This window comes from Mycteria americana, chromosome 3 (assembly GCF_035582795.1).
Source record: "Mycteria americana isolate JAX WOST 10 ecotype Jacksonville Zoo and Gardens chromosome 3, USCA_MyAme_1.0, whole genome shotgun sequence".
NCBI classification, from domain to species: Eukaryota; Metazoa; Chordata; class Aves; order Ciconiiformes; family Ciconiidae; genus Mycteria; species Mycteria americana.
Window position 1 is genome coordinate 114,393,758 of NC_134367.1, and position 13,723 is coordinate 114,407,480.

Consider the following 13,723-nt stretch of genomic DNA (forward strand, 5'->3'; position numbering starts at 1 on the left):
GTTATATTTTAGCATTTACTCACTTTTTAAAAAAGAATTACAGGCTGATAGATTAGCCAGGTTCATGAAGAACCAGAGTGACAGAAAGATCATTCCTCTAATTCATTTAGAAATAGATCAGACAGATTGCTATTTTACAGATAAGAAAGTAAAATTGCTTAACTTTTCTCTATAGGCATGTTTTTTTCCAAATTTGAGAAGTCTTTTTACAGCTGCACCACTAAGAAGCTTCCAAGACCACAAAGGTCATCTAAACCAGAAAACCCCAATACAAATGAGCCAGAATATAGAGAGCTTAATAAACCAGCTTCTACTTCCTAAAGCTGTTCACTGATGACAAGCTCTCTCTCTTTTTCTTATTGCCAATGAATACGGTCATACTGCATAAAGTGACATACCTGCATGATAAAGACATGTTGTTTCCCTGAAAGCTACCTTCTAGCTGCAGGAGAGCACAAACAGTGTGTTATCTCCAAGCAGCAGGATTCAGGACCCCATTGTGTTAGGTGCTCTTTGAAGGCAGGAAGACAAAGGCAACCCCTGCCCCACACCTCAATGAAATTACCTTTGGCCACATAACGGATGTCTGAAGCTGAGGTTAAGGCTCCCTCCAGTGAAGTGAGCACCGTTTTCCTCAGGCTTCAATGTGCTGAGTGATTAAAGGGGGCAGAGAAAGAACAAACATCTGATCATTTCACCCCCACATCTCTTTTGTAAGAGCCTTTCTGCCTCTGTAGAGATAGGCATCCCTGTCGCCTCCAGACAACACTGCAACAAAAGAAAGAGCCGGCTGTGGGTGCTCACACACTAGCTAATACAATCAAACCCCTTCCATGGGCATGCCAGCTTATCAGTACTAGTTGTTTGCTCCAGTTGGGGACAGCATGCCTACTCACAAACAAGGAGCCTTTGCTCCTGTATCTAATCTATAACGTCCCTGTGTGGGACAGGAACTTTTTTTTTTAATTCTTTGTACAGCACTTACCACCATTAGCCTTCTGTCCACAACCCACACTGTAAGTAGGAAAACTAGAATTGAGCAAGATTTGAACACTTCTATGGGATTCAGACTGCTTTTAGAAGGTGCAAACTCCTGGACAGGATTGAAATAGCTGATGTAAAGTCTCCTACCCTTATTAAGTAAACTGTCTTCCAAAATCTCTGTTACCCACTGTTTACTCCTTATGGTCAGATTACCTGGCGTGCTGATGACTCAGTTGTAGAGGTGCTTGACCATTGCCCTCCCACCACAGTGTCCAGGAGGGCTTATTTTCAGACAGGGCATTTTGAAAATAGCTACATGTAACAGGTCCAGTGTTGTGCTTGGCCTGCTAATTGTTTCCCAGTGCTGGCAGGCTATCATGAAGATACTGAGTAGTTGTGTAGAGAGCCAGCCTGGACGCAGCAAGGCTAAGCCACAGGTAGCAAGTTGTACTGGGACCAGACTGTCTCTGCACAGTCCATGTGTCTACACTACCCTGCCTGCTAGTACTTCATTCCAGCCCTCTGTTAAGCTAGATAGTGGAGAGCTGGCTGTACCATACATGCACAGTATTCTCATTTACGAATAAGGAGCTGACCTTTTTTTATTCCTAGAGGTTGCTTGATTGTAGGTTAAGGAAGAGGTTGACTAACTAATTAGCATAACATAGTTGGTACAAAAATCTGTTTACTTCCCAAGTGGGATCTGAACCTATATTTTCCAAAGATAGTATCACCCCTTTCATACTGCCAGATGGACATCAATAGCCAGAGGAAACTAGACACAACTCTCTCAAGAAGTCCATGGCCTGGCACACCCTGGGCATAAGGCTTACAACACCACCACAGTCTATATGTTATTGCCAATCCATCAGTCCGGAGTCATACAGAGAAGGAGCCAGAGAGGTGACACTTAAGAGAAACACAAATTGGCTCCACATCACAGGAAGATAAGATTGTGCTTTTTGATGATATGCCAGTATTATGTCTTTCTCAGATCACGAACCAAGGCCAGAGGACATATTTATGTACAAACTGGCATCTTTTGCAACCCTGAGGGTATTCAGATAATCTATAAAAATCTTCCCTGTACCATCAGGCCAGAGGAACTCTTTTTCTATTCTGGAAAACACATCTTCCCAGAATACTTCTTCCCAAATTTCAGCTGACATATCCATATACATGATGCAGCTGCCAGAACACACCAACACATTTGATGATGATCTTGTAGCTGTCAGATGAAGGAATAAATACAACAGATGTATCACTAGGCAATGGCAGCAATGGAGGAAATGAAGCACAGATGTACATGAGAAAAATCAGGGTTTTAATGATAAATCAGCAGGTAAGAAAGATAATAAAGAATCAGTGAGTTCGGTTTGACCTATTTAAGATCTTTCCCACATCACATTCTTAATCTTCAATTAGATGGTAGCTATCATGGGAGAGAAGTGTTAGCTTTAGAACTTAAGCACCAACCAGTAGCATTAATCTGAAAGCAGTTTGGGATCTCATTCTTGGCAATGCTCATTAGCAAGTTTTTCTGATCAGCTAATGACTTTTCTCTCATTCAGAGTAAGTGTCTGTGGAGCACTCGACACAGTCCTTGGAAGTGATGCATCACCACCCAGCTGTTCTATGGCAGTTTTCAAGTCACACAACCAATTTTTGGTACAAGAATGGATCTACATTTCCACTTCAGCCTTGATCTTCAGTGCTGACTCGATTTCCAGTCCACTCACAGGATTGCTCACGCAACTGACGTGTTGCTGCTTTATGTTTCATTAAAAACAGTCACTCCATGTCCTGAAGTTGCTCACACATTTAGAAGTCCACTTTTAAAAAAGCAAGCTGCTTTGTCACCTTGGCTGTGAAGCATGAGTCCAGTTTACAGTTTGCCTTCACTTCAAAACTCCAGCCACTCTGTCATATAAATACAGTTTGATGGAGAAATCTCACCACCTTCATGGCAATCATCAAAAACCTGCAAAAGCAAGCCCTGTGTCAGTAGAGTAATTATATACAGCAAGCACTATCTAACTGGAAGCAACATGCTTGCATGTTTTCTGCTCCTTCCCCAGTAGGAAAGCAGTAGTCTAACAGAGGCCAAAATCTAGGAAGTCCTATGCCAGCTCTGAGGAAGAGAAGCAAAACAGACGCCACTGTAGTAAATGATGCAAACGGACACACTGGCAAGCTTTACCTACGTATCAGTTTACAATCCAAGCAGGAGAGACCAAAAGCTAGACAGAAATAAGTTAGCTTGCTAAAAAACATAAATAGGCAAACTTGGGATCAGAAAATACAGTAATATAATTTGGAACAGGCTACACTTGACAGCACCCTTTCATTTACAGTCCAGTAAAAAGACAGGGTATAAGTGGGAAACATCCTGGTCTAAACTAAAGAACCCGCCTCTTCCACCATAGCGAAGGCATCACGGATAACACTCAAACATAGTTGGCTTAGAAAGCCACAAGAGTCACTCACGGGCATAACCTGGCAATGTGCTGGCTGGCCATCTGCAGGATTGTATTCAAAATTTGCATGCACCCACCTATTCATATACAGAATTAGTTACTTACGGGGCAGAGTCCACAGGGTGTCCTGACTAATCCAGTGGGTTGTATGAGAGGACTAACGGCTCTGTACAACTTCATCTGTCCATCCACACTGCCTACTGTCCCTTCCTTTGCAGCAATAATAGTCATCTCCACTTTTCCATCATATATTAGTGTATTTAAAATGGTTTCAATGTCTTCCATTGACAACTCTACCTAAGAAATAATTTGTGAAATAAATATTAGGAAAGACGCATACCAGTAAGTCCTGCAATGAGGAAATGAGCAAATACCATGAGTAACAAACCTTAGAGTTCTAACCTAGCCCAGATACAGGCACCGCTCTCGCTGGGCACTTTATGGGGTTGTGTAGATACAAAAAGAAAAGCAAATACCAATACCTCCTACCTCCCAAGCACTTTTGGATTACGCTAGCCTTGTGCGCTAGTTTTGGCTGGGGTAGACCTAATTTTTTTCATAGCAGCTAGTATGGGGCTATGTTTTGGATTTGTGCTGAAAACAGTGTTGATAATACAGGGATGTTTTCATTACTGCTGAGCAGTGCTTACACAGAGTCAAGGCCTTTTCTGCTCCTCACCCCACCCCATCAGCGAGGAGGCTGGGGGTGCACAAGAAGCTGGGAGGGGGCACAGCTGGGACAGCTGACCCCAACTGACCAAAGGGATATCCCATACCATATGGCGTCATGCTCAGCATATAGAGCTGGGGGAAGAAGAAAGAAGGGGGGGACATTCGGAGCAGTGGCGTTTGTCTTCCCAAGTAACCATTACGCGTGATGGAGCCCTGCTTTCCTGGAGATGGCTGAACCCCTGCCTGCCCATGGGAAGGAGTGAATTAATTCCTTGATTTGTTTTGCTTTGCTTGCGTGCATGGCTTTTGCTTTACCTATTAGACTGTCTTTACCTCAACCCATGAGTTTCCTCACTTTTACTCTTCTGATTCTGTCCCCCATCCCACTGTGGGGGAGTGAGCAAGCAGCTGTGTGGGGCTTAGTTGCCAGCTGGGGTTAAACCACAACACCTTGGCTTACCAAAAAGAACTTCCCTATGCACCTCAAGCGTGTCTGTATCATCCTAGCATGATACATATCCAGTTTTACAGGAAAACGATCATGAAAGAAGACAGACAGACTACTGAAGAGATGCCTGTTGATGGTGACCAATAATTCTGGAGGTTTTTTCCTCCTCCTTTTTTTCCTCCCTTAAAACTGCTTGAAGTGCATAGGCAATCTTGAGAGAAATTCTAAAATATAAACCAGTTGAGACTGTTAAAAGGAAAACTTACTCCAGTTCCCATCAACAAGGATGTGAATGCTAATTGTGTTATACATCTTTGAAAACCCACATGTACAAACTACCCTGGAATCCCATGCAGCACCAATGACCCTTTCAAAAAGCAATAAAGCAGCAAAGCCCACGTCCAATACAGTAACTTATCAGACCCTCGCCAAATTTGCAGGACCCAACTCCTGTAGCTAGTCATGCACTAAGAATTTTGAGAGTAGCAAGATGAATCTATTCTGACCTTACTGATACCGAGTTCACAGATGTATTTCCACACCTCATGGGATGAGGCAAATGAGCTGTTCCTCTGTATCATAGGGTTCTGTTTGCTGTCTCGAGCTGCTTCTGCCTGAGAAAAAGCAAAGATGAATTATAGTCAGCACTCACTGCCAGAAGCCTCCTTCGTGGTTGTTTCAGGCAGACTGAAATATAAAAGTTGATTTCCAAACCTTTTCTGGGACATGTTTTTTATTTAGCATTTAAAGCTATGTCCTTAAGACTGATGTACATGAGACAATGCAGTGCACAAACATAATTTTACACTAAATATGACAAAATTTACACAGTGATTTAGATTAATACGAAGGAATATCAGCATCTGGCATTTTTTTTGACACAAAAAAAGTTTCTGCTGTACCTAGTGCCAGTTAAAATATACTTTAATGGAACAGAGAAATGCTGTAATCTGCATAGGACTTATTTAACAGAGAGCAGGCTTCTCCTGGAGTTATAATAGATAAAATTTGTCTTCTAGGCAGAGCTGACCAACTAGTGCCTTCCACTCTCTCAGAAATTAAGAGCCTGCAGGAAAAGCAGTGACTTTTGCTAGGTTTTTTGGTCCTGTGTTCTTTGCTGCCTAGCTTGTCATTGGACTTTGGAGACAGAAGGCTTCACTCCCTGTACAGGGTGTGAAAATATGCATTATTAAAATGCACCACCATCACACTTGCTGTGACAAATATGTACAGTACAGATTTGCTAATCCGGTTATAACAATGGCCAACGCTTACGGAAAACACTATGGAAGACTTAAGCTTTGCCTGTCACTAGTTTTATAAAGAAAAGAATTACTTGCACAAAACAAGTGGAAGGTAACTTTCATAGTGGCACTCACCTTACTCTGTAGAAATTTAAAACATTGTTGATTTAACACCTCCACAAATTCAGACTCAAAGTCTTGGTCACTGTACCAAGCCCCACCAGTCACTGACCGGTCAGGCTGCAGGTTATATAGCATATACACCTTCTTCTTGGATGCCTGTTAGAGAAAAGCACACAGCTCTTAAGAGCTGAAAGTCTTCCATAAGAAAGGAAGATTTAAGAAGATATCTGCAAAAAGAGGTAGTTCATCACTCCTAAAACCTGGGGCACAGCAATCCAGCTGACTCAAGCCATCATTAACATGTTTGACACACAGATAAGATGGAGATAGACAGAAGATCAATACATTCAGATTCCTAATAATTTTGTAACATAGTATTAGAAGAGAGAATCCTACTAACAACGTGCACACAATACAAATCTCACTGAAGAAGATCTCAGAGTTTAATTTTAACCTATTGACTTTAATACCCCTCCACAGTCAAAGGAGGGCAGGAAAGTATCTTTAGAAGACAGCAAGGACAAAGTTAACGGAGAGGCTTACAACTGTTTCTGCAAGAGACAACCCATGCACTGACGATAGGACCACCCTTACATCATTAAACTCTGCAGCTACAGTTAGCCCTTGCAAGCCCACTCCTTACTGCCACACTTAGACGGGGTGAACGGGAATGCTGCTTCAGTCCTGATATTAGCAGTCAGACAGTTAAAGGACAATGGTCGTCCAAAGGACTACTCAGCAACCACTGACGCAATTTTAGCAGCGTTATGTCCCCTATATGACTAGATGAAGCCAGAATCTCTCACAACAACATGCAAAAGCTACTGCTTCTCTACGTCCAACTTCTTTATCTCCATTTGATTTTTATTTAAAAGGAAGTTACCTTCACCTCTCACTACCCCCCTGCCCCCTGCCCAAAATGCACACATGCAAGCCAAGGTATTGCCTCTATGGTGCAGATGAGACTGGCACATAGAAAAGACACACAATATAAAACTTCCAAGAGTTCACAAACAAGTGGTCTTCCTGGTGTACCAGGCCCTGCAGCAAGACAGACTCTCTGCTGGAAACCAGGAGAATGTGCAAAAAACATGCTAAATACCAATGATCTGTAATTAAGCAGGTAAGGGAGAGCAGGATGTTGCATGAGCATTACAATAGATTGAGAAAAAGCATGGAAAAGGATAAGCCCTACTCCAGTATGTGGACTGTTTGCACATAAGATAAGAAAGTACTTGAGTAGTGGAACAAAGTAGAGGAACCAGGACTAAAACAGAATCAAATGTCTTGGAAATTGTTTAAAGTAAACAATACAAATACAGTATGAACCTGATAACTGAAGGGAGTTTCAGGATCTCGGGGGGAGAGGAACCTTGCAAGGCCACTTGCAGCTAGGTAACCATATCACTAGTCCCATATAAAAGGCTGAGATTGCTTCAGTATCAGAAATACCTAATTGTGGTGCAGCAACATTGGGACCAATGGAGAAAAAGTAATTATGGGCAGGTTGCTTATTTGGGTGGAGACTGAGTGGAGAAAGCAGACAAGGGTGGTAAAGAGTTAAGAAACAAGAAAGAGAGTAAGGTGTAAAAATCAGAGAACAAGAGAGGGCAGGATCTGCAGACAGCAGGAGTGTGGATGCCTACGGACAGCAGAGAAGCTGACCTGTGGACCCAAGCCCATTGGTATGCTGGAGGGAAACCCACCAAACTCTTCCCTAGGTTTATGTCCTAGAGACTGGGTATGGAAGCCCAGAGAAAATGGTGACAGAACTGCAGATCAGTAGTAAGCAGCGCAAGATGATTGTGAAGGGTAACAAACTATAACAACGGTTGGGTGCAATAAAGAATTAACAGAACTAAAACTGCAATTTGATAGTAATGGTATGTAATTAGTACTGGTGGGAAGAGTGATAGAACTGTATATTAATAGTGATGTGTTTATTAATTAGATTATTAATAATTTTGTTAGTAGTATGTTGATTATTTAGCCTCTCATATATGTTACAGCTCAAACCTGCACACTAAAGGCAGAGAGTCAAGCGCTAGTGGATAGTCAGTGAGAAAGCTGGAGGCAGAATGAGGTTTCTCTGCTCCCAGTCTCCTGTTCAAACATACTCAGCATGCAGCAAATGTTTGAAATGGTTTAAAAAAAAAAAAGTCATAAAATACTCACTGCCACAGATTTAACTGCTTTAATTAGTTTCTTGCTTTCCAAGTTTTTCAGTATCTTGTTGATCTCCGTTAAAGGCAAATTACTTTTGTATCTAATGTCCCTGCTCCAAATACCTGTTTTAAAACAAAGTGAATGGAAATGCATAGAAGAAACCATTTGTTTCTGTACATACTCACAAACCAAAAGTCACATCACAACATTGCTTGACTCGCTTACCATAGGATGTATCCTTGATCCTACCACTCCCGGCAAAAGGGAGGGAAAGGACAGAAGGGGATGGAACAAAAAAAAACAACTGACAAAACAAGAAATGCATACCACAAACACCACACTGTCCTTCTGCCCTTTACCTCTCCTCCGGGAGCTCTTACAAGTGGACCCCATTTCACTGCCAACATGAATACATCACAGAAACGTTCCTGCATTTTTAGGTAACTAGTGTTTGCTTCAACAAAAATATGACAGCCAGTTCTAGCTGCCGTCTCTCAACCATGGTGTGCAACGACTGCTGAGAAAGCCTAGTTGCTAGCATTGGTTTCTGCTGGCAGTACCCCTGTCAAATCTGATACAGATATCACATTTTCTTTTTAGTAGTGAGTGTTCTGCGGATTCCTTAGCTTGACAGTCCCATAGATAAATCATAATTCATATTACAAATATTCTGAAAGAGCCCTCCCCCCCCAAGTCAACCAGGACAGGTTGTTATTTTAATAGAGAAATATGTCGTATTCTCTTTTGTTTTTAAAAAGTGGACACATGGAACATTAGCTACAGACCTGGTATGGCGACTCCAGATGTTATATTTGTATTGTCTGAACAAGCATTTAAAAGTTTGGACAGGAACGGTTCCATAAGTAAGCAGAGTTAATACCATTCATGATTATAATTTAAACTACCTTTGTTGCCTGCATCTTCTATAATTTGGTAAACCAGTTTCTCTTGATTGTCAGAGCCTTTCATTTTACTGTAAAATAAGACAGACACCAGGTTTTTTGAAAGGTCCAAAATTTGAAAGAAGTGGGATTTGTTTTAAACTGAAAACAAGTACTATAAAAAAAAAAATGCACAAAGGAAAAAAAACCCCACACAATAAGCCAGCCATTGGCAAATATAATACATGACACTAAACCTCTCTGGATCAAGCCAAGCTTGCCACTGAGAAGCCACAGTAAAGAGAAAAGAGTACAGTCTGAAAGAAAAGTGACTAAGCAGGAGTCATTCAACTTGTCATAACAATGGGGAATTTGGAGTCATGTATTAACACAACTGTGGAAGGTCAAACACAGCATGGAGCATAATTTAGGATAATCTGTCTCTAGACAGAACATCTACAAAGGGATAGTGGCATGCTCCCAACTCTAAAACATGCCTTTTCACTGGTTGGAGAAAGCCTGAACTCAGCAATCTTTTTCTAAAGCATTTGAAAGAGAGGATGACACTCCTGCACTAAGGATAATTTTGAAGGATATTTCTTTCCAGAAGCATGTCTAAGGCATCTTTCACTCAGATTTACATATGCATCACAAGACATGGTTTGAAGGTACATTTTAATAAATCAAAGATCATGAGTAGCAGTTCAAGCGGCCTCCTGGAACAGCTGTAAATATGAGCACTGATCCTGTAACATGAGCAGTGAGGAACACCACAGAACCACAGGCTGCAGATGGTATGGCGGGGCTTCAGCTGGATTCCACCTGACCAGATACATAATGTTTGCACAAATCACTTTGCTCTCATCTGGACCAGAAACTCTGCTAGCAAGTTAAAGCTATAATCCCATGGCACCCTCTGTTCAGTAGAAACCACTACACCTAAAACAGTTTTCAGGATCAGCTCAGGGGAGTTAAGTGTACCCTCCTGAACCAAGCAGTTATGTTCTGTAACATCCATGTTACAGAATCCATATTACATTGCTGAGTGTCTTCTCAGCAATGCTGCACGTGAGTTGCGGAATTGTGTTCCAAATATATTTATCCAGCAAACACGAGGCTTACCTTGCATTTTGAGACTCTTTGATTCTATACAGGAGACCTGCATTGCTCCTGAGAAGGTCCAGTTGCCCCTAGGAGAAATGGGCACAATGCATTTACTTTCCTTGCATTTACTTTCCTTCAAATAGCTTGTTTCAGAGTGAGGCAAGAATCTTCTAAAATTCTAAAATAAAAACCTTATTTCATGTCAACTGAATAAAGAAAAGGGAAAACTAACATTTCTAACCACTGGTAACAATAATATCCTTGAGGATATTTTTTTCCCCTACAAGTATCCACATACCATCTGCTATCAGAAATAACAAATACAGTTCCCAACCCTCCCACAACATCTATGCACTTCCTATTATTTTTCCTAACTTTCATCACTGCACAAGGGACATCAAGTTCTTGTATACTTCACTCTCGCTTTCCACCAAAACACTCATTTGCATGGCTACGCAGAATCGTGTTGGAGGTCTACTGAACAAGTTTTGAACAATTCCGAGTTCCAGTAGCGAAGTTCTATTTTTTTACTAAGTAGAGATCATTGGAAAACTGCCAGCCAGGATCAACAGTGCCTCTTGGAGGCAAATTACTGGCATCTCACACACACAAAACATTTGTCCTGCCCTTGACACTTGTGCCTAGGCCAGGCAAATTCTTATTTCCGATTTTGAAGAGGCAAGTAATTAGGCAAGCCCAAGAGCACAACTGTGTATAACAGCATTAACTAACATGCACTCTTTCATTGCCAGCTAATCCTTTTCCCATAATTAACAGCCTTGTTTCTTATAGATTTGCATTATGTGGTTGACTGGAGCTCACACTTCAAGATGATCCCCTTCAATGCTTTTCTGCAGATGAAGTACTTGCAGCTTATCTCAAGTGAAGTACCTGATGCTTATTAAGGCTGAGATCTCACTGCAGTTTTACCCCCATATTTGAGCTACTTACCAGATCTCCCCACACACTCCCCACTGCCCAAGGCATCTATTTTAAACGAATTCTAGAGACTTAACTATCTTTGAAGCCTCATTGTGAAATTTGGCTAGATCTTTCTAAAGTTATTGAGCACACAAGCTCACATCCAATGTATTGATAAACCTCATATCTATAACAGAAAGACCAAAAAGAGACAGATTAGATTACTTCCACTGCCACCTAGTATGGTCCAAGCTAAGAAGTTTCAGTTATTAAAAAACCCCAACACACCATACCTTGCTCAGTTTGGATACTTTCCAACATCCTTCTTTCTGAGAAAGAAAGTGCCCCTCTTTTCAACAGAGCTCTCTTGACTGCACCACTCAGTCCGCTTTATTTCCTGACTTCACATGCCCATGAAGCAGCTAGCTATAGAACTGAAAGAAATCTTGATCTTTAAAGACCTTGAACATTTAGCTGATACTCAAGTTTATGCCACACTGAACTAACAAGACTAAACAGCCACTAGCTATTCCTGAACACGTGGCAGAAGTAGTTGACTGTGATCCTCACTCTTATCTTAGGCTGACTCCTGATACAGCGAAGGGAAATGCCCAGCAAGATGTGGGACATTTACAGAAGATGCAAAAAAATTCCTTGAGATGTTTCACCTGCATATTATCAGAGTATTCCACAACTTTGGGATTTTGTGAGAGGTTCAGAGAAGACCTTCACACATAAGAGCACAGGCGAACATCCATTCTTTTATCTCTAGCTAATTCATTCCCCATCATTAACGGGCCTTGTGGTTATCACCTGTGGCCATCTTTCCATCTGCTGAACCACTGCAACTACACTTGCACCCGACTGTTACATTAGACCACTTTGTTACATTCTGCTTTACAAAGTAATAGACGGGGGAAAGAAGACCAAAGAACTCTAGACACATCAAAAAAACAAATGTGGTACTTCTCAGTGGTAGCTTCCTCACCTAGAAATCCACATGGATATACACGTTCATGTCAACTTTGTATTACAGAATGGAAAGAGTAAGTTGAGGTATGTTTTAATTGGTTTTGGCAATCACAAGTGCTTACAACAACCAAAAGTAAGTTATGGTAACTGTACATTATGGCAAATGCCCCTAAATCCAAAAGGATTAATTTGCTAGCCCTAACCAACAGGTTGCTACCACGCAGACTGTGTGTATGAAGAGTGCTCTGGGTTGGCTGAAATAACATGAGGAAACTGAGATCACCCTACCATCGAGAGCAGCCTGTTGATTGCCATGGCTCGCTGCTGGGCTTCCATGTGAGGCATATCATTTTGAATCACCTGGTCTGTGATACCATGAGGGAACTGATGACACAGCTCAATAATCCTGGGGGAGGAGAAAAGCAAGTTTAAAATCATGTTCTATTGCATCCAAACCTACATCCAAACAGTATTAGAGTCAGAATGGAAGAGAGGGAAAAGAACAACTCAGGGGAAAAGTACCAATGAACTGCTTCGTGGTCATACCTATTGAGGGAACTTAGCATCTACTCCCTGTGCTGACAAATATGCTTTTGCAACTGCTGGACAAACTACCTTTGCTCTTTGTGACAACCTGAACATGCTGCTCCAATTTACTTTTATGTTGCCCTCATTATTAACCGCATGGATTTAGAGCTCCCTGTACAGTTTCATTATACAAAAGGTTCTGATAGGAAGGAATTGCTAGCTAGTCAGAGAATGCAAATCCTGATGAAGTACCTTTTAGAAAAAATTACTTAATGCAGAAAAGCCACAATTCCCCTTTCCAAGAACAGAGAGACACCAGGGCAGCGAAGGTGACCCGATCCCATCCCTCACTGCTACCTAAGCACCTCCCAGCCCCGGCACAAAACACACAGTGCCCCCAACAACAGCCAACCTCTCCTGCAGGACCCGTCTCCCGACCACCACCCGGGCCTCGACCAACACCCCCCGAGGCACCGGCATGCCCTGTGCCCTGCGTACTGCCCCCACATCTCTGCCACCTGCCCCACTCCAACCCAGGACGCTTCCCTCGCCTCCCTGCCAGCCCCCACACACCCCCAGCGCACCCTGCCCCTTCACGGCCCTCTTCCCCCCGCCGCCAGGGCCCTCACCGCCCGGCAGCCTCCCCCCCAACACACACGGTGCCGCCCCACCTCCCACCGGGACCCCCCCCCCCCCCGGGACCCCCCCCCCGGCACCACCTGCCCCGCACCTGTTCTCTATATCCATGGGGTCGGGGACCTCCGGCTTCACCTTCACCTCCGCCATGGCGCAGCGGACCCCGACCAGCAGCCGCGCCAGGAACCCGGCTGCAGCGCGGCGAGATGACGTTGGAGCTGCGCGCCGGAGGAGGGGGGACTGGGGTCGGTTGCTAAGCAGCGGAACGCGGACCAATGGGCGGCCGCGCTCGCGGGGCCAGGGGAGGGAGGGCGGGGGCGCGGCCGGGCGCGCGGCGTCTGTGGTAACGGGAGGGCGGGGGGGGGGGGGGAAGCGGGGATCGAGCGGGGAGCGGGCAGGGCTCTGTACCGGGGATCGAGTGGGGTGGGCAAGGCTCTATAGCAGGGATCGAGTGGGGTGGGCAAGGCTGTGGTTGGGATCGAGTGGGGTGAGCAAGGGCCTCAGTAGCAGGGACTGAGTGAGGAGGGCAGGGCTGTGGGGTGGGATCGAGTGGGGTGGGCAGAGGGC

General features: G+C 43.4%; 1 protein-coding gene across 2 annotated transcripts; it reads right to left on the reverse strand.

Moving 5' to 3' along the window:
• On the reverse strand, positions 1–13,379 carry POLR3F (RNA polymerase III subunit F). 2 transcript variants are annotated; one of them, XM_075496607.1, is made up of 9 exons: positions 13,251–13,379; positions 12,281–12,398; positions 10,118–10,185; positions 9,020–9,087; positions 8,124–8,236; positions 5,961–6,104; positions 5,124–5,195; positions 3,567–3,758; positions 1–2,965 (listed from the first exon to the last, which is right to left on the reverse strand). In XM_075496607.1, exons 1-9 carry the CDS (start codon positions 13,304–13,306, stop codon positions 2,888–2,890), a joined length of 909 nt encoding a protein of 302 aa, XP_075352722.1. In that variant the 5' UTR covers positions 13,307–13,379; the 3' UTR covers positions 1–2,887. The 2 variants fall into 2 exon arrangements, with proteins under 2 accessions (XP_075352722.1, XP_075352721.1); XM_075496606.1 differs by having other exon boundaries at positions 5,088–5,195.
• Between the last annotated feature and the right edge of the window lie 344 nt (positions 13,380–13,723).

Bases quoted from the DNA above. Each gene is read 5' to 3' on its own strand.
- POLR3F (XM_075496606.1), bottom strand. From the start codon at position 13,306: ATGGCGGAGGTGAAGGTGAAGCCGGAGGTCCCCGACCCCATGGATATA. The intron at 12,399-13,250 runs GTGCGGGGCAGG...CTCCTCCCCCAG, and splicing joins CCCATGGATATAGAGAACAG to GATTATTGAGCTGTGTCATC. The intron at 10,186-12,280 runs GTAGGGTGATCT...CATTTCTCCTAG, and splicing joins TCAACAGGCTGCTCTCGATG to GGGCAACTGGACCTTCTCAG.